Genomic DNA, 21,205 nt, shown 5'->3' with positions numbered 1-21,205 from the left:
ACTCTGCAGACTATTTAATCATTCTTGATTCTCTTTCTGCCTGTTTACCTTCTCTTTTTTGTTGCATGCATCCATCTCCCATCTCATCAACTTCCATAAATTTAATTGTCTTGATATCCACCAGTTCAACTGTCCCTCCATCATTCAGAATTTTTCTTCTCATTTAAATAGCACTGCACTGTATATACAGATATTTTTTAAAAGTGTTTGTTTTAATAACTATCCTGTCCCCTATGGAAGGGAATAAACATGCTGACCAAGTGTTTATTCAAGATCAAGAAATAAACAAGAGAAAAAACAAATGTAGGCCTGGAGAAAGGAAAAGGGTTACTTTTTTTAACACTGTAGAAAAAACTGAGTATTTACTGTTTTTTTTTCATAAAGCAAATAATATGAACAAATAACTCTGCCAAAATAAGGTTTTATTTTGAAAAGCACTTAAAAGACATTGAGGAATCAAACATCAGACTTCATGTCGGCAGGTTTCAAAATTCACATTCTCTCCACTCAGAGCCAGTTGCCTTTGCCAGGATTACACTTAAAAGGCTTTTTTGTATAGTTGTTAATACCTACATTTCACTTCCTGGCGAAGAAATCTTTTCCCATAATCCTCCTTCATTTTTTTTGTAGAGTAAAGCCCTATTTCCAGGAAATAACGAGTTACCTGGAAATGGGTATTTTTTTAAAAACATCAAGGTAGATCTGATGTGCGGGACAAAGTGGGGTGGCTCAGCAAGGGGTGAAGTGGAAAGATTCTGAAAAATAAGATTGTGAAAGGAAAGATAAGTCTTGCATTTCCTTATTTTGACAGTAATATTAATAAGCCAAGTTTTTAATGATAGAGATAGGAAAAATGAAGTAAAAGTCAATAAACAATAATAGGACAGTAGGACCATGAAAAGCCTGTACATAATCTTCTTACACATATGGTACCAAACATAATTTGTTATTAAAAAGGGAAACTAGGATTTGTGCAAGACAGGAGTGGAAAGTGAAGAGATTGCCTAATCAAATTCGTTTATTTGCAGATGAAGAAACAAGTACAAAGAAGGGAAGAGAATCAAGACTGCACAGTTGACTAGAAGAAAAACCAAGGGTTCAAGTCTAGCTCTCACCAAATTCAGGGTTCTCTCTACTGCACCATATCTCACCTCTAATAGCTGTTTATCATCTTGTTGAAGCCAAAAATCCACATGAGGAAAGGGCATCCAGAAATAAGGTCCAATATGAAGTTGTTCTGTCTTTGCATCATAAATATTAATCATCTAACAAAAATTTCAAGAGAAGCATAAAATTTTCATCTTTTAAGGGATAACACTCAAATATGCAAAATCACAAATTTCTAGTATTTGGACAGGGCTTCAAGAGGTCATGTAGTACAATTTATATTAGAAATGGAATTCTTACTAGCATATACCCTAAAATAGTCAAGTAGCACTTAACTGAAAAGACCTAATGAAAGGAAAACCTGGCCCAGTTCTACTTTTGCAAAGCTTTAATTATTATGAAATTTGTTTTCTTTAATAATTTCTACCCAACTACTAGAATTAGATATAAGATTTTCCCTTAGAAGTAAACTTGAAGACATGTTTTCTGTGTTAAAAAATGTTAAATGGGGCGGCTAGGTGGCACAGTGGATAGAGCACCAGCCCTGGAGTCAGGAGTACCTGGGTTCAAATCTGGCCTCAGACACTTAATAATTACTACTTAGCTGTGTGGCCTTGGGCAAGCCACTTAACCTCATTTGCCTTGAAAAAAAACTAAAAAAAAAAAGTTAAACAGTTTTGTCTGAATTCCCAGTAAAGAGCAGAGTGTAAGACTTGGAGTAGATACAAATACTGTTGTATTTGTTGAATTGAATTGGGTGGGGGTGGGTGGAGGGTGAGGTGGGGGATGGAGGAGGTGGAAGAGAAGAGAGCTCTAAAAGAGACATTCATAATTGTGTCTAGATCAAAGCTTTCCTTAATTATATTAAATAGTAAATGAACAGAAAAGGACAAATTTTTTTAATCAATCTAGGAATGGATCTGGGAAAGGAGATGTATAACTTCCACCAATTCTGAAAAGTACTGTACTGGTAAACTTGATTTTAAATTGATCTACATTACTTTTGATTCAACATCAGCAATATTATTATCCCCAAAAAGTGCCTGAATTTTCGGTGGCAGGGAAAGAGAGGAAATTAGAGAAGGGAGGATATGGATAGGATTTGCCCCTCTTCCAGAAAAGGGAAGAAAAGGAAAAGAATTACTGAAGCAGTTTTAAAATGAAGAGAACGCAAGCAAGCAGACTACCGTGACAGTTCTGAATTTATAAAAAGAAAAAAAGGTTAAAAAATTCGTTTTGGGCACAATCCTCTTCTTCTTCTCTACTTTGTATGTGGAAATGTTCTTTTAACTTAGTGTTTAAGTTCAGGATAAAAAATTAAAAAACAAAGCCCAAAAAGAACCTGAAATACATAATCAACATTTTAGGACTTACCACTTTAGCCTCCTGGATAGGCTAAAGATATTTGCTGGTCAGTGACCAAAGAATCAAGCAAAACTAACTGGCCTACCCGAAGATCAAACCCCTTACGGCTCTAATTTGCATCCAGTAAATCCTACATCTTAGTTATTAGATTGATTCCAGAGACACAGTCCTAAAGGGTAAATACTACTACTAATTAAATATGTAACCCTGCTTCACCACATCCTTCCCTCATAGCAATTATTATGGATTTTAAGAGTAGTTAATAGCTGCAGACCATTTTTTTTTTCTCTTGGATATGCTGAGTCCCTACATAAAAAAAGAAAGAAAAACTTCTATCCCTCTTTAGTTCAGTAGAAGGCTCCCCCAAGGATTCAGGAAGTAAGGAAGTCTTGCTTGGAGAAAAAAGAAAAACTCTTGGGCTTAGTCCTTTGAGCTTTGCATGATATATAAACTCTGCAACATATGTTTACACCAAAATGTTTATCCTTTAAGGATCAGAAAGGGAGAAGCTCTTATTATGTGAAAGTGTTCAGTTTTTCTGTATCTCAGTATCTATTTTCTTTAATGCCCTGATACCAATTCACTACTTCACAAGATTAGTTAATATGTGATGGGATTTTCCCATTTCCAAAGTTTCCATTGCCTTAAAATTCCTATGGGTCAGTAAATCTTAAGACTTCTGAGACACCACTATAACAAATGACAGACATTAAGATGCATTTTATTTGAAACCCTTAACATAAAAAGGGGGAAAAAATCACTTTTTTCCACTCACTGGTCCTCCAGTTAAAGAACGAGCAGAACGCAACTCTTCCTCTGGGCCTCGCTCGGGAAATGAGGCCCTGAAAATCTCTGCAGTTTTAATGTTGATAGCTGTGGCAGCAAGAAGATAGTTTGGAATTAAAAAGTAGTTGAATACAAAAGGGCATTTTCATGTTTTGAGATTTACAACCACAATGAAAAGACAGTATTTGGAAAATAAAACAGTGAATTTACAGTCTACCTCTTGGTCAAGAATATAAACACAGCAAAATAAGAAGTGTCTTCAGTTTTCCAATGAAACATAAGGAGACTATCCTCTAGTTCAATTCAACAACAATTAAGTAATCAGCTATGAATAAGGCACTGTTCTGGTACTCAAATGGATGCTGACCTCATGGATTTGCGAGTTTCCTCTGACAATGCAGATCACACCTGTGCCTGTTCATCCTGTGCCACCCTGGCCTATGTCCTCCTGTAACTTTGTTCTGGGGCTAATGCCATCTGCCAGGGGTCTTCCTCCATTTCTCCTGTATTAGGAGAGTGACAGCTGAGCATTCTGGCTTCTTGTTTGTTCTTTCCCACTCTCCCCATGTTGCCAGCCTCTATCTCCTGAATGATATCCTTTATTGCTGTTCTTCCAAGTTCTTAAACTGATTAGTTTAGATTAAAGCCTACTCATCCACCATACACCTCTGGAAGATATTGTGAACAGACACTGTGGGACATTCCTCCTAATTCAGGTAAAACCTGGGCAGTATGTCTCTCTGAAGAGACAAGAACAAAAGTCCCCTGCCCTTGATTAGGCTCTCTGGGAAAACTTGCACACAGATAAGTATGATACAAAGATACAAGTATGAGACAGATATTCAAACAAAGTGCTCTAGGAAAATGAAGAGAGAAAGCTTTTAAAAGGAGGGTTAGAAAGAAATGAGAAGAGCTTTTCTGGGTGGTGGTGGTGATGATGATGATGATGATGTTTGTCCTTTCTCAAAGAAGATCATTTCATCAGGGAGGTGATGCCATGGCAAGCATATGAATTGGATTTGAGTGAGGGGAGGCTGTGGTAAGTCACTAGCCTCACTTTCTCCTCTAGAGCTGTCCAGCGGCCAAATATGAATCAGAATGACTGGAGTTGGCCCTGGATGTGAGGCAATCGGGGTTAAGTGACTAAGATGACATAGCTAGTAAGTGCCAAATATCTGAGGTCAGATTTGAACTCCTGACTACCAAGGCCAATGCTCTATCCACTACACCACCTAGTAACTACAACGTCCAGGCACTATAAAAATACTTTCTCTAGGGGTGGCTAGGTGGTGTAGTGGATAAAGCACCAGCTCCATTCTCAGACACTTAATAATTAACTAGCTGTGTGGCCTTGGGCAAGCCACTTAACCCTGTCTGCCTTGCAAAAAAAACCCCCAAAAACCTAAAAAAAATAATCTCTCATTTGATCTTCAGAGCAATCTTTCTAGGAAGGTACTATTAGTATTCTCATTTTACAGTTGAGAAACTGAGGCAAACAAAGATTAATGACTTGTCTACAGTCATACAGCTAATGAGTGAGGAATAAGTTTGTCATGGCGGAACATCAGATCTTTTTTTTATGATATGTTGATAAGTTTTGCTCCATTTTCTTTTTTTCTCTTAAAGGAAAAGTCTTTGTTATAAGGAATTACTCTTTGGGAGGAAAAGGGATATGGGGAGAATTTAAGCAAATTTTAAACAAAACAGATTGATCAAAATTTATTTTTTAAAATGAAGATGCTGGTCTTGCTGCCTTCTGAGATACCTTCTACCAGATCTCTGCTCTCAGGTAGAACTTGGGGAACAACGGTTTAATGTGCTAGAACACAAGGGAGGATTTGGGACAAAGCTCAGAAAGACAAGCTGGAGGCATTCTAGGAGGAAGGGGCACACATTATATCCTAGAGACATCAGGGATCCACTGTTTTGAGAGCCAGCAAGTGACATGGTCAAATCTGCACAATGGGAAGAGTATTGGAGATTATTGGAGAAAAAAAGAGACTGGAGAGAGACAAGTCAGACAGTTATTATATGACAGTCTAAGCAACTAGACAGATGAAAGAATCTGGGTTAAGGTATGGTATGAGTTGAAAGAAAATGACAGATGCTAGATATGTAGCAATATCTGACAACTATTTAAGGAAAAGTAAAAGATATCTTCAAAGCTCCCAATCTTTTTGTCCTAATTAGCAGTGTTCTCCTAGTGATGTTATCTGTATGAGAATCATGAAATACCATGATCTCAAAAAAAAAACCCAAACAAAATTTTAAGTAACACAAAAGGCAAACACACGGCAGGTTTAAGTAGGCTATAACATGTAATGATAATTTGCATATAAGGTGTGACTTTAAACCATTGTTAATAATGACAAGAAAACAATATGAACATTTCCACAAAGTAGAAAAGAAAAAGAGAATGAACTGTTTAAACCTGCTTTTCTTTTTATAAATTGAAAATATAACTTTCAAAACTGTCATGCTTGTCTGCTTGCTTCAATTCTCTTCATTTTAAAACTGCTTCAATAATTCTCTGCTATATGACCAGTCTACCTTGTTTTCTGGTCATTATTTAGCAAGAATATGATGATGATGTTTGTCCTTTCTCAAAGAATACCACAACATCAGGGATGGGATGCCATGACAAGTACATGAACTGAATTTGAGCGGGGGGGGGGGGGGGGGGGGGGGGGCAGGGCTGTGCTAAGTCACCAGCCTCGCTTTCTCCTCCAGAGCCATCTGGATCCAGTAGCCAGATATGAATCAGGATAACTGGAGATGCCCTGAATGTGAGGCAATTCGGGTTAAGTGACTTGCCCAAGGTCACACAGCTAGGAAGAATCAAGTGTCTGATTCCAAGGCCAGTGCTCTATCTATCCACTGTGCCACCTGACTACCCCAAGCAAAAATATAAGAGCTGAACAGTGAATGCTAAACTGATACCCTCAAAGAGCAAGACTTCCATCTTGTTGGGGAAATCATTTATGGAAGGACATTGAACCAAGGATCACAAAAGCGAAGAATGGGAATATGCATTAATGAAGGGCATGTCCAGACCATGAAATTCTCTGAACTGAACTAGCAAATATTTAGCCTAAGTTTTCAAAATTAGATTGAAATACACTCAAAATTATATTCTTTCCCCTCAAAAACAATGTTAATTAATAAAACATTCACTTGCTATTCACTTTGAGTACTTTTTCCCAAGTCTGGTGGTGACCAAACTTGTCATTAAACTATATGGGATAGTTGTGCTTGTGACCACTGAATTAAGGTGTGTGGGTCTGTCTGTCTGTCTGTCATTCTGGGATAAAGCAACCCATATCCCTGACTAAGGGAATTAGGTTTATAACATAAAATAACACAGTAGGCAGCGGAGACAAGTTTCAGTGGTACCTATTTTCTGGCCTAGATTTCAACCTTGACTCCCATTCTTAACTCTTATTTCTGTCTTGAAAAGACAACAACAACAACAACAACAAGAATAATACCCTATATTCAGACAGAGTTTATGAAGTGCTTTTGCATCTCTTTTCTTGGCGATACTAGTACTTACCGATCCCACAAATTATTGGAAAGTGATTTTCATTTTCTTCTCGATCATTTAATTCTATTAAAAAAAATCAGAAAGAAAAGTAAGGACAGTAGTTTTGAAAAAAATGTGATGTTGTGTGAGGAGGAGGTAAAGAAAAATTTTTAGATTTGCCCTATAAGAGACACATTTCCCAGGTGAAAATGGAAGACCATAAACAGAATTCATGCTTTTCATGTTTTACTGATAAATCTCTAGATTTGATCTACATAAAAATAAATGATGAATAAAAGCATCAAGGTGCTAGGACACAAAGCCAAAAATAATGATGTTTCCATCTTCCTCCAGGAACTTATTTTCTATTTAGTGGAAACAATATGTACACAGGTAATATAAAGTAATATCAAAAGAAAATTAGAGCTGATTACTAGAGCATTAGAAATGGCATCATATAAGATTGCATCTGTACTGTGCTCTGAAAAAAAGCTAGGAATTCCACAAAGCAGAAGAGAGAAATGAGGGAAAGCACAGAAATGAAATGTCAAGTGCATGACTAGCTAGCAGACCAATTATACTGGAATGGAGACTAGGCTGAAAGGGAAATTCAATTAAATAGGAGTGAAAAAGGGATCAGATTGTAAACAGCTTTAAATATCAGAATAAAAAATAATTTTTTATTCAAGAGGCAAAAGAGAATCTGAAGATCTGTGTAAAGGGGGTAATGTAGCTAGGTGTGGATTTTAGTAATATTAATATGGCTGCTAACAAAAGTAGTTAACACCATATTAAGGTGTATATTCAGAGTTGCTGTTGTGGGGATAACCCAAAACCCTTTCCAAATATCTGTGCAAATTCTGACATGAGAAACAGTAGGGTCTTCCTTAACACCATCATGTTCAACATACATTTCCTGAAAGCATACTAATAGCAGGACACTTTGCTAGGGCCCTGTTACTTTCTAGTGGGCAGGATCTGTGTGCTTACCTGTCACACAGAAAGTCATTAAGTGAATGTCATCTTCCTGTCTGTCAAATTCACCTACAATAAAAATTTTTGAAAGAAAATAAAATGAGTCAGCCTGGCAGTGTATGCTTCAGGCACAAGCACAGGAAAGCTGGGACAAGCCATATGAATTATCCTGCTGTTTAGCTGAGATCATTAACCAAGCAGGTTGTCATCACCAGAGAAGAAAGCATCTCATTCCCAACAAATATGTAGCAATCATTCAGTGTGTGAAATCCCACAGGAATTGAAGTTATAACTAGAACTCTTAGAGCTAGGTGGCAAGGAATTCCTGCTTATAGAAAATAATGAGTAAAGAGATACCTGAAATTAATTATTTTTCCTTTCACATGGAGAAAGGAGGGAGGGAAGGAAAAAGTAACAGAATGAAGGAAGGGAAGGAGGGAAAGAGGGAAAAAGAAAGGAGGGAAGAAAGAAAGGAATGAAGGTAAGAAGGAAGAGATGGAGGAAGGAAGGAAAGGGAAAAGGAAGAAGGAGAGAAGAGAGGAAAAAAGGAAGAGAGAGAAAGAGAGGAAGAAAAGGAGGTAAAGAGGGTAAAGAGGGAGGGAGGGAAGAAGGAAGGAAAGGAGAGAGGAAGGGAGAAAGGAAGGAAAGGAGCAAGGAAAGAAGAGAAGGAGGGAGGAAGGACTTAATTAGCACCTACTATGTGTTGGGTAACAAATATTAACTCCTCTGATGTGCACAATAACCACTGGTGGTGGTGGTGGGGAGGTGCTATTCTTATTCCCGTTTTAGCTTATTTTTTTTTTTTTAGGTTTTTGCAAGGCATATGGGGTTAAGTGGCTTGCCCAAGGCCACACAGCTAGGCAATTATTAAGTGTCTGAGACTGGATTTGAACCCAGGTACTCCTGACTCCAAGGCCGGTGTTTTATCCACTACTCCACCTAGCCACCCCTCCATTTTAGCTTTGAAGAAACCGAGACAGAGAGAAGTTAAGTGATTTCTCCAGGGTCATGAAGCTCCTAAGGGTCAGAGGCTGGATTTAAACTTGGCTCCCTAATCCAGGCTCCATATACTTAGTGCATTGTGCCATCTGACTGAAGATAGATTATTATTTCTTCCATTTTAATTGCATACCAATCAATCATATTTTAAATTGGCATTTCATTTGGGGTCAAGAGGTGATTCTGTTTCAATCTTTTCAAAGAATACAATATGGCAATTTGAAAAGATCAATCCAGGGACCACTTCTTGGTGAGATTTTGGGACATCCCCTCCCAGACAAAATTAAGAGCTCTGTAATAGAAAATAAGAAAAATATGCTTCTCCAACTCCATCCATACCTTCCTATCCAAGGCGAAAAAGAAAGAAAAAACATGCACTTACTAAGAAGTTGATTTGTAAGTTTCTGTGACAATTGCCTATCATCATTGAAACCTCCAACTAGATGTACTTCTAACCTAGCAAAAATGGAATAATAATAAAGAACAGTTAAAATACACCCACAAGTTAGCAGTTTTCCAATGCCATCCAACACCCATTCTGTACTGTTCTCTTAACATTTTAATATTATAACATTTTGAGTTTCAATCAAAACAATTATCAGCCTACAGAATTATAGGACCACAAAATTATATAACACCATATTCTTCATCTAAAGTATAATATCCAGATATGTTTTTTAAACACATTGGTATAAGATCATTTGAGATTTAAGATGCTGGATCCACCTTCATATTTTATAAGTTCCATTAAAGAACTAGCAATCCGCAGGTTACATGTTTTTCCTTTTCTTTTTTCAGGTGGGGAGAATAAGCAATGTGGATTAAGTAATTTGCCCAGGGTCATACAGCTAATAAGGCACATTTGAACTCAGGTCCTACTGAGTCCAGGGCAAGGGCTGTATCAACACATCACCTACTAGTTGCCCCAGTACTTATGGTTAAATAATTACAATGGATATATTATAATTGTGGCTCTTTCCTTTTCAATCAATACATATAGAACCTACTGGTACCAGAGAGTGTGCTGAATAGTTAATAAGACAGAAAAAAAGAAAAACAATTTCTGTGTTTGAATCAATTTTTAAAATCATTTCAGTTAATCATACGGTATGTCTTCAGGGAAGGCTACAATAACGGCTTATTTATGGCAATGAATAAATAGTAAAGTAAAAATAAAAGTAAAATCTCACAAGGAAATCAAGCCTACATAACCAGTCAATTAGGACTCTGGCCAAATGTAATATCAACACAACCTGAAAAAAATAATTAACTGGCTATATTAGGCTAGTATAGACTAGACCACCAATAATAAAAAGAAGTACCATTTCTGGAACATTTCTGTAAAACTGAACCATGGGTAGATCTTTTTGTTTGTTTATTTTTGCAAGGCAGTGGGGTTAAGTGGCTTGCCCAAGGTCATACAGCTAAGTAATTATTAAGTGTCTGAGGCTGGATTTGAACTCAGGTACTCCTGACCCCAGGGCCAGTGATCTATCCACTGTGCCATCTAGCCGCTCCAATGAGTAGTTTTAAAATAACAATTTTAAAGTTAGACTATCCTATCAGTTATATACTATTTTGACACAGGTCTTTGGGAAGCAAAAGGATATCTTGCTTCAAATCTCAGCTCTTCTACCTGTGTATCCTTAGGAAATTTACTTAAATGTTCTGGGCCTCAGATTCCTTATTTGTAAAGGTTGGACTAGATGACTCTAAGATGCCCTTTCAGCTTTAAGTATAGAATACTATGACCTTCTGATGTACAGACTGTTATGTAGCTATGTTCATTACCAAGGAGATCACTTTCTCTAATATGTACAGATATTATCCTAGAGGAGCTCACCTTCCATTCTGGGTATGATTAGATAAAGACTTTAAGGAACTCATGATCAGAGGGACTTCAGTTTTGGTGTCTGATCCATCACAATGTGTCATACAGGTAGCCCCATTACCTGAAAAAAACAAGGAAGAATGTATTCTTTGTATTTCTGGTAAAAAAATAATTGAAGTAGCACAAGTACATGAAGAAAACAAAAATGAACAAACCTAGCTAGCTAGCTCTGTTCATTCATACCTCATTATTTTATTGTTACCAAAAGACATGCAAAAATTTTTGTTTTTTTTTTTGACAAAAAAGTATTTTTATTTTGACATCTGAATAAGTGTTGATTCCTCAGGACACAGCCTTTAGCATCTTTTCCAACTTATTCATCAGCTTGTTGCACTGTGCCTTTCTTAGAAACATAGATACCATCCAAAAACTTTCTCATATCCTTGTTTTTGACTGTAGTGGCCTGTTGAATCAGGGCAGCTGAGTTTGATACAAGTTCAATATCATTTCCTTCAAGAATCAACTCATCTTTCTGGGCTTGAGAAACTGCACAAGCCACACCTGGTCTCATTCGCACTCTTCAGATACATTTTTCACCCAAGAAATTTCTGATTTCAACAAGTGAGCCATTCTCTTGAGTAACAACATTGATGGGGAAGTGAGCATACACAGACCTCATCTTGTAACGAAAACCCAGAGTAACACCTTTGATCATGTTCTGCACATGACTACAGATTGTGCGTACAGTTGCAAGTTCTTTTCGATTTCCCCACCACTTGTCCACCCGGAGCCTTTTTTTCTTCTTTCCAAGGAGACTGAGTTCCACATTGATATGATTGAAATCCCTGTGGAGGATTCCTCTGGGCCCCTTCACAATAACTGTCCGACCCTTCAGAGAAATGTCAACCTTTTCTGGAATGTGTACAGTCTGGTTGCTTAAAATGGTCTTCATTCTGATAGTGAATGGGCCAAAAAGCCAAAAATCTTAAAAAAAAAAAAGCATGCTGCCAGGTAAACCTGCTCTGACAAAGATGTTAAACTGATTTTTAAAACAATATGCAGACTAGTCAAAAAGAAATGTATAAATAACTAAGATTAAGTTCTGGGCAGGAAATGAAGAAAGTTAATTTAGAAATAATATCCCCCCTCAAAAAAAAAAAGCCTAACACTAAGTAACTGTTTCTTTTATCTCTTTCATACCTGTGTGCCTCAGGACTACAATGTGACAAGTTGTTGCATCATCAGAACCCAGAATAGAGATGGAGCCTGTTTAGATAAGAAATAAAATAAAGAAAAAAATAAAATAAAATAAAGTATCCAGCAGCATTTTATTTCACTAATTCCCTGCTTCCTAACGTACCATCCTTTGGGGAGGTCACTGCAAGTTCTCTTTGCTGTACATAGAGAAGGCCCTTGGGTCCCACAAGTTGAACAGACTGACCTCTGAGAAGTTTGGCTCTTTCCTGTTTAATTGAAAAATAAGAGTTATATAAATTAGAGAGGGTTAAAATGGTCAAAGAGCTGATGAAAGCTACAATGTGTACTCTAAGTGGGAATAGGCACAAACATGTCTGTAGTAAATTGACAAATATTTGGTAAAAATATAGTAGAGTTAACTGATTATGAATACAGAGAAAAAATTGAGCCCATTTAAATAAGAGTAAATATTTCTCAGTAAGATAAATATATGGTAAAAATCGAATGCTATTATTCTTCCTTCTTAGAATATGCATCTGTTAATATGACCTTATAATTCCAAATGTTTTATGAGGAACTTCATTAATTAAATTCAATGAAGAGAAGGATGATGTCTTTACTTTGTATTTCTTTTAGAACTCAAATTAGTGCTTTGAACATGGTAAGCACTTCTTAAATATTTTGGATGGAATTATTACAAAGAAATCTGATTATTGCCTAGTCATTTAAAACTTCATTATTCCTATGAGATTATGAATTGAAACTAAATCAATTATGACAAATTTAAGCAATTTTGCTTAAATAAATTAAAATTTGACAATTTTTTCTTTTCTCTAACCATAATTTTCATGGTAAAAATAAGATTTCAAATAAGGACACAATAAAATGCCATTTAGAACATCTGTTTATTAAAGACTTATAGACTCTATGCTTTGACTGTCTTCTTGACGGTTTTATATAAACACTTAGTAAAATATAAGAAAATATAATTAATATAAAGGGCTCTCATGTACCTACAATGCTTTTATCTCATAATAAGCTTCCACTAATGACAATTCAAGTAGTAAAACTCCGCAAAACCTTAATTTAGAAAATAAGTCAATTTTTCAAGTAAACTCCATCATATACATGCATCTATACACATGTTTGTTTCTCTCATCCCTAAATCAGTATCACATTTTCCTTTTCTGTCATTTTTCTACCATTTTTTTTACCAAGTACTCAACCTTAAAACTCTCATTCCTCTTCCTAACTCTGCATTAAATCAGTCACCAAATTTGATCAATTTTTCTTTTACTCAAATATTTCTTCATTCCTAAATCTGTCCTATGCATTTCTGTTTCATCATTCCCAGCTTCATGGCCTTTATTATCTTATACCTAGATTACTGCATTATCTTTCTAACCAGTTTCCCTGCCTCAATTTTCCATTCACCAAAATCCATTCTGCACTTTGCTATTAATAACTTGAAAGGCCACTTTTGGTGGTACTATCTCTCCTCAGTGAGTTCAAAGCCTTAACTCCCTTTTCAGTCTAACTCCTAGGCCCCCACTTCTGCCTGCCCACTACTCTAAAGAAAACAAACTGGTTGATTTCGCTTCCCCCTAAATATACCTTCCATTTTCCTACCTCTTCCTTTTTCCCTAACTAGAAAGTTCTCCTCACCCATCTCCCAGTCCTTTATAGCGAGCCTGCCTTTGTAAAAACTACTTAGGGTTAGCAAAATGTTTACCTTACAATCAACCTATAGTGAAATGCTATTAAGCTCGTTTTAAGATGTGGAAACTGAGGCAGAGAGAACCCTTCGTGCCCACCCCGGCTGCTGATCTTAACAGATCCCTCAAGTACTTCATAGCGGCCCCCGATCTGGCCCCACCAGGAAGGGCTAGAGCACGCGGCAGGGGCAGTGCAGTGGAGGGGCTCCCAATGCCACCCTGGCACTTGGCGGATGGCTCGGGCGAGGCCCTCCTCAGGCACTAAGCCGTGCGGCGGTGCCGCCGCTGGCCCCGCGGGGCTGGGCACCGCGGAGCGCTGGCCCGGGCCGGGCCGCGCCGCCTGGAACCCCCTGAACGCGGGGTCGCTGGGGCCTGGGAATTAATCGCTACGGATCAGGATCCCAGCGTCCATTACCCGGCGCCCGGCCCTGCGCTAAGGGTTTTGCTCAGAAGATCTCGTCTGACCCTCAGAACCCATGTGGAGGCGGGTGCCCGGTGAGCCGCACAGTACTCGCGGGGCGTCCGGCCGCGGCCACGTCTACGCCCCCCCCCGGGCGCCTCCGTCTCCCCCCCCCCGGGCGCCTCCGTCTCCCCCCCCCCCCCGCGACTCCGTCTCCCCCCCCCCCCGGCGCCTCCGTCTCCCCCCCCGGGCGCCTCCCTCTGCCCCCCCCCGGCGCCTCCCTCTGCCCCCCCCCCCCGGGCGCCTCCGTTCCCCCCCCCCCCCCGGCGCCTCCCTCTGCCCCCCCCCCCCCCCCCGGGGCCCAGGAAGCCCCTTCCCGGCGCAGCCCCGCGCGGCCGGCAGCCAGGCCGACCAATGGGAGCCAGGGGCGGCGGGGCGGGGCGGGGCCGGGGGCGCGCGGGCCTCGGGCCGGGCAGAGGGGGGCGGCCCCGGAAGCGGAGCGGAGCCCTGCGACCCCTCCCCGCGGCGCGGGCGGCGCCGGGTGTCGGCCCCCGGGGCCCGGCCGCGCTCACCTCCAGCGGCGGGTGGGCCCGGACGATTTCCCCGACGGACTGCGGCAGCTGGACTCGCCGCCCCTCGATGAAGAGCGGCATAGCGGCGGCGGCCGCCGGGGAGGCGGCGGCGGCGGGAGGGGCCGGCCGCGCCCCCGGCCCCGCAGGACGCTGGGAAATGTAGTCGCGGCGTTGGGAAGGCGGAGGCGTGGCCAAGGGCCGGCCCTGCCTCCCGATTCGCCCCCTTTCTCCCCCGGGCCCTAGGCGCCCGCCCACCCTCGCCCTCAGCCAGCGCTGCCCGCTGCCCGCTGCCCGCTGCCCGCTGCCCGGCGCGTCTCTTCTTGGCTCCCGCCCTAATCCCGGCACGGACGCCGGCCCTGAGCACCCGCGCAGCCAGAACTGCCGCCCCGCCCCCCATGGGCAGTGCACACAAGGCAATCCAATCCTTTATTTTTCTAAATGTCAGTGTGGCAGCCAGGTACTGAGACAAGGACCCGGATGGAGACAAGTTCAAATTCAGTCTCAGATACTTCTAGCTGTAACCCTGGGCAAGTCACTTGTCAGGCTATGAATTCATTTGTTACATGGATGTCATCCGTCTGCTACACTTCTTGTATCAAAAGAGGCTTCTAAAGGGCTTTAAAAACCCTAAAAGTACTACATAAATGATGTTATGGTAAAGATGATCTATAGGGGAGAAAATGTACCCCTAACTCTGCCCTTCCCAAATGCACATTTTTAAAATGTTTGAATCTGGTCCTAATGCTAACTCAAACTCCTCTCTAACCTGCTGAAATATCTTCCACCTAGACATCACATCCAGAATTCAAATATTCCCCTTCTTCCCAAAATTGTCCCTTTTCCCAATTTCCTCTTTTCTGTTGTTGACAGCCTCTAGTCTCATGTCTTTGGATCTAGAGTTGAAAGAAATCTTACAAAATCAGTCACAGGAACACTTGTGCTTTTGAGACTCACTTTGAAAGACCCTGTGAATTTGCATTCAGTATCATAGGATTATAAGTTTGGACTGAGAATGGTAGAACTATGATTCAAGCCCAGGTCCTCTGATTCAAAAATTCAGGTTTTAATAACATCACATTGCCTCCCTTTCACTGTCCTGAAATACATATATACACCTCTTATCTCTAGATGGATAGCTGCCATTTATATATATTATCCATTGTTCAAAAGCACCCTCATTTTTACAGAGAAAATTTAGGCTAAATTAAGTAACATCAATTAGGCTCAAGTGACATCAATAATAAAAGTATTAATTACTGGAGCCTGGGTGCAAGTTCAGATTCTTCAAGTCCAAATCAAATACCTCTTACTGGCCCAGTCTTCCATCATACTGGCTTAACTCCCTTTCTGGACCCAATGCAAGCACACTTCAGTTCCTCTTCCTGGATGTGCTTCTGACTTTGAGGATATTTCCACCATGCCTTCAGGTGGGTACTTTCTCCTTTTTTTTTAGCTCCCTCTCATATGTAGCTTCCGGTGGACAGAACTGCTTTTTGTTTAGTAAGCACTTAATGTCTGACTTCCTAGTGATTTTTCCATTATATCCAACCCTATCCTACCTTCTAGGCTATAAACCTTGTCAATTCAGTTGCAAAATTCTGGTAATTTTATCCTTTTTTAAAAAAAAATTTTTTTTTACTCCCACTGCCATCAACCTTGTTGCATTAACCCTAAATTGCTTGACCAAAATAGCAAAATACCCTTCAGATGGAGAATTGTAAGAGACCTTTACAATTCTTCTGGATCTCTGAAGATCAGAAAACAGATTTACTGGCTTGTTCAGGACACATGAATAAACAGTGGATCAAAATTTGAACTCAGTCCTAGGACTTCTAAATATATCCTTATTCCTAAAGTATTCCTCTCTTACCTGTCTTCTCAAAAGTTTCCCATTACTTTCCCAATATAAGGCTATGCAGCTTGGCATTCAATAAATGGATAAAGTGAAATGGCCATTCTTTAAACCCTTATTTGTCAAGCACTGTGTTTAATGCTGGCATACAAATGGAAAATTGAGACAAGACCTTCCATTGAAGGAGCTCACATTTTAATTGGAGGGTTCAGAAGCTCTCCAGATATTAGGTCTTTGTGGTTGTCATTTACCTGGAGGTGTGTACTTCAGAACTCCCAGGTCTTTGAAGCTTGGGTTGGTAAGGAAGTGCTCCTTTGAGTCAAGTCTGCTTCCTTCAGTAGGATCTAGGACAGCAGGGGGTAGGTGAAGGTGTTATAATCTTAAAGGCTGGTGGACTCTACCCTCTATAATTTGTCCCCAATTTTTTTTAACCAGCCTTATTTTATTTTCCCTTTCAAGTACTTCTCATCAATCTCTATTCATGAATCTAATACAACAAGGTACTATAGAATATTGAGTGTAGAGTAAGAATATTTAGATCTAAATTCTGTCACTTAATATCTTTGAACTTCAAGTTAAATTCGTTGTGCCTCTATCTACAAAAAGAGGAAGTTGGACTAGATATTCTAAGGTCTCTTCCATTGGATCAATTGGTTCAGGAGATAGTAAGGCTGATGACTTTTGCAAAGTCCTGACCTATTTAAATCCAATTCACTTGAAAGTTATATCATTTTCCCTGTCATATTCCTTTTCCAGAATGACCAACAATTCAACAAACACCTCCTCCACTAGGACCACCATATAGTCTATAATCTCTTCTTGTCCTTTCTGCCATTGGGCATACTATTATTCCCACTTTCCATTGAATTCCAGTTCATTTGCATAAGATTCATCTCACTGGTGGGGAAGGAAGAGAGGAGAAAATAATCACTATATGCTCCATATCAGGCAGGGATAGATTTGGTGAGAGTATATTAGAGAAATCCTAGTTCTTTACAGAGAAAACAAAATTCCAGATTTTCAGGAAGAAACCAACATATGGCCCTTTCACCCTGGCTCTTTTTTTCCTAACTCACCCCTAGTTAGAAAGCTCATTCTAATCTAACTTCTCTGATTTATTTTGCTATTGGCTTAAATGGATTTATGTGTTACTAAACATCTGATAAGCCTATATAACTGACATTTCGTAGAAAGGGTAATCAAGCCTTTTGGATACAGCTTGGAGTTCTCTTTCCCTATAAGGGTAAAGAGATCAAGAACAAAGCTTGAACCAAAATTTAGGAGGACAGATATAATTCTAGCCTCATAATCCCCTTTTGAAGAAAGCAGAGTGGCTATCCAAAATTCAAGATATGAAATTCTACTTTTCATATGCACAAGTCACCTAACAGTAATAGATTCGTTCCCTTAGATTGAATTCCATGTTAATATATTTGAAAAGATATATAAAAAACTTCAGGAAAGGATTATCATATTTTATGAGCAAAGAAAGCATTTGTTTCATTGACAAATTAAATAACAAAAACACATGTAATATTTTTATATCAAGAAAAAATTATATTTACACTTAAAAAACTACGATAAAATACATAAGTATTGAAAAGACATTAACTATTACATTGCAGAATTCACAATGAGGCTTATCTACCTTATATCTAAGGGGATTTAGCAGAAGTGCCCAAAAGGTTCTTTTTGTAAAATGTTTTCATCTGTAAGATGTTCCATCAGACTCCAAAGATAGTATTACAGTGAAGACTTGGTTCAGTTATACAATAATAACTTCTGGGAGTAAAACCTGTAATTCAATTGATAATCTCATTTTTCCCCTAACAAATCTTCACAACTAAGAGACATGAAAATATTTTTCTCTCAATTTTCAATGCTGAGTATCAAAATGTGAACTGCCATGTTTATCCTAAACTAATTTGTTCTAACACTACTATAAATTGGCAGTACTATTTCAAATATAACATTCCTGAAAAATGTTCAGGCAAAATCTCAAATTAATAGATTGGAAAAGGTATCAAAACCATTTTTGTGAATCTTAATTCCATTCAAATGGAAATATCATTTCTGTACATTGTATCTTTTTTTACCTGATTGTTAGCTTAAAAAAAAAATTCTGCTCTACCATTCTTCCCTCTCCTTAACCCACAAAAGCAAATCCTGCAGTATCCCCTGATCCCTCTCCAGCTTTTACTACCCCAGACTATTTTCAACAACTCACCATCTTTATTATTTCCACTACATTGAAACCACAGCACAATGAATCTCAGTAAAAAAATACTGAACCAAAACAAAAATATTCTAGTTACACAGAACAACTTGAAATATGGATAGACATTTCTGAAAACATCTATTTCATAGGATATATATAGTTGAAACTACATAAACAAAGCACCAGAACTGTGGGGTTATCACTAGAATATGAAAATGGCATTGACAAGCAGAATGCTATTAAATAAAATGTGATTATATATGCATTAGAACTTTCATAATAACTACATTATAAAAGATGTAACATGTACACATTTTATATATTAAATGAAAACTGCAAAATTACAATAATAAACTATATTATAAAATATTGCACATATATTCATTTAACTTTTCCTAGAACTTAAAAGAATCATCAATATGGAAACCATTTAGAATTTAACTTGAAACCAGGATGCCTGAGGTATGACTATGGTTGAATTAAACTCAACTTCCATAACCTATGAAACCTGGTATTCAAGTCTGAGTTTGTTGCTATTGCTGTTGTTGTTGTTGTTGTTGTTTTTGCAAGGCAAATGGGGTTAAGTAGCTTGCCCAAGGCCACACAGCTAGGTAATTATTAAGTGTCTGAGACCGGATTTGAACCCAGGTACTCCTGAATCCAGGGCCGGTGCTTTATCCACTGCGCCACCTAGCTGCCCCTGTTGCTGTTGTTTTAAAGGGCAAAGTCTCTTCAATCTTGTTATCAGAGAGGCTGATCCAATATATATGTGACTTGTGGAGACCCTACACTGCTTGATGGACTCCGAAAACTTGACTCAAAAGAACCTGGTGTAATTCCAATCACAGTGTCATTCTGTGGCATTTCACCTTTCAAAAAGTCATCATCTTCATCTTCTATTGTTCTCTGTAAAAAAAAAGAGAAAACTTTAAATTTCTTTTCCCCAAAAATGTAACAATGCAAACAAAACAAAAAACCAAAACCAATTTCAAAGAAACTGAACACTAAACAATCAATATGGAGCAAGGAGAAAATACTAAAGTAATTAGAGATTTCTATGAAGAAAAAGCTAATTAAAGGATCAAATCAAAGAAAAAGAAAACTAAAATTCAAATCCTCCATAGTACAGTCCTTCTCAACAAGTAAAGAAAGATAATAATATTAGAATATTTTATTTCATGGGTTCTGGGGCGGAGCCAAGATGGCGACAAGAATCAGGTCTTAGGCGCTCTCTGATAAAACTCATAAACTAAGGACTCTAAACTTTCGAGAGACAGAACCCACAGAGGGACCTAGTGAGGCAGTTATCCTACTCAAGGTAACCTGGAAAAGAGCAGAAAGGCTCTGCTCCCTGGGGTCGGAAGGGAGACCCGCCACAGCGAAAGAACTTCAGCCTCCCTGAGGCAGTCCCAGGGTGCTGGGCCGCAGCTCACAGCAGCGCGGGAGTTTCCTGACCCTGGGGAGCACAGGGCACAAAGTGGGGAAACAGTGGGGGACCTCAGCCAGAGTGAGCACGTGAAGCCCAGCCCTCAGGGCATACAGCAAGCAGTGTGGCCACTGCATTCCAGATCCAGGAAAACAGAAGCAGGAGCCCCCAGGGCATGAGCCCATTGAGCTGAGGGAGGGGAGTGAAGAGAAAGACTGCCAAGCTCTGTCCCTTGCCCCTGGAACAGGACGCTGGGGCTCTGAACACATTCAGATCCTGATAGCAGTCCAGGCCCCGCCACAGAACAGCAGGGCCCCCCCACCTCAGCCCCGTGGCAGAGGGGGGTGCATATGGTCATTCACAGACCAGGAGGGAGGACAGAGACTCACACACTGAGAATTTTGTGGGAGTGTTCCAAAAGCTCAGGAAGCACCCCAAAAAACAGTCTTAGGGCTGGGAAAATGAGCAAGCAGAGGAAAAAGAGGAACACCATTGAGAAATACATTATCTACGATCCCAAGAAGGATCAATATACTCAGTCTGAAGATGAGGAAGCACAAGCTCCTGCATCTAAAGACTCCAAGAAAAATAGAAATTGGGCTCAGGCTATGACAGAGCTCAAAAAAGACTTTGAAAATCAAATGAGGGAGTTAGAAGAAAAACTGGGAAAAGAAATGAGATGCAGGAAAACATGAAAATAAAGTCAGCAGCTTAGTCAAGGAAATCCAAAAAAATGCTGAAGAAAATAGCATGCTAAAAACCAGCTTAGGTCAAATGGATAAAACAATTCAAAAATTATTGAGGAGAATGCTTTAAAAAGCAAAATTGGCCAGATGGAAAAACAGATAAGAAAACTCTCTGAGGAGAACAAATCCTTCAGACAAAGAATAGAATTCAGGGAGATTGATGAATTTACCAGAAATCAGGAATCAATACTTCAAAACCAAAAAAATTAAAAATTAGAAGAAAATGTGAAATATCTCATTGAAAAAACAACTGATATGGAAAAGACTTAGGAAAAGATAATTTAAAAGTTATTGGAATACCTGAAAGTCATGATCAGGAAAAAGAAGCTTGACATCATTTTCAAAGAACTACTACAGGAAAATTGCCCTGATATTCTAGAAGCAGAGGGCAAAATAGAGAGAATCCGCCGATCCCCCCCGAGAAAGAGATCCCAAAAAACCAACCCCTAGGAATATTATAGCCAAGTTCCAGAGCTCCCAAGTCAAAGAGAAA

General features: G+C 39.3%; 2 protein-coding genes and 1 pseudogene across 2 annotated transcripts in view; all 3 read right to left on the bottom strand.

Annotated features, from left to right (window-relative positions):
- Window positions 1-407: 407 nt before the first annotated feature.
- Window positions 408-14,627, bottom strand: NTAN1 (N-terminal asparagine amidase). Its single transcript, XM_074196471.1, has 10 exons — window positions 14,471-14,627; window positions 11,947-12,049; window positions 11,787-11,852; window positions 10,599-10,707; window positions 9,138-9,211; window positions 7,772-7,825; window positions 6,812-6,865; window positions 3,248-3,345; window positions 1,152-1,265; window positions 408-755 (listed from the first exon to the last, which is right to left on the bottom strand). Exons 1-10 carry the CDS (start codon window positions 14,549-14,551, stop codon window positions 570-572), a joined length of 939 nt encoding a protein of 312 aa, XP_074052572.1. The 5' UTR covers window positions 14,552-14,627; the 3' UTR covers window positions 408-569.
- On the bottom strand, window positions 10,866-11,553 carry LOC141495295 (large ribosomal subunit protein uL6-like; annotated as a pseudogene).
- A 3,228-nt stretch (window positions 14,628-17,855) lies between the features above and the next one.
- Window positions 17,856-21,205, bottom strand: part of RRN3 (RRN3 homolog, RNA polymerase I transcription factor) — a 45,466-nt gene continuing 42,116 nt past the window's right edge. Inside the window, exon 18 of the mRNA XM_074196466.1 lies at window positions 17,856-19,446. Coding sequence (XP_074052567.1) covers window positions 19,285-19,446 — 162 coding nt within the window. The 3' untranslated portion in view covers window positions 17,856-19,284. The remainder of the gene's footprint in view (window positions 19,447-21,205) is intronic.

This window comes from Macrotis lagotis, chromosome 8 (assembly GCF_037893015.1).
Source record: "Macrotis lagotis isolate mMagLag1 chromosome 8, bilby.v1.9.chrom.fasta, whole genome shotgun sequence".
Taxonomy (NCBI): Eukaryota; Metazoa; Chordata; class Mammalia; order Peramelemorphia; family Peramelidae; genus Macrotis; species Macrotis lagotis.
The sequence above is the reverse complement of the archived record's forward strand: the minus strand, read 5'-3'. Positions and strand labels throughout refer to the sequence as shown.

Excerpts from the sequence above, each read along its gene's own strand:
- NTAN1 (XM_074196471.1), bottom strand. The coding sequence starts at position 14,551 with ATGCCGCTCTTCATCGAGGGGCGGCGAGTCCAGCTGCCGCAGTCCGTC. Across the intron at positions 11,853-11,946 it reads AGTGACCTCCCCAAAGGATG|GCTCCATCTCTATTCTGGGT; the intron begins GTACGTTAGGAA and ends TTATCTAAACAG. Across the intron at positions 10,708-11,786 it reads TGTAGTCCTGAGGCACACAG|GTAATGGGGCTACCTGTATG; the intron begins GTATGAAAGAGA and ends TGTTTTTTTCAG.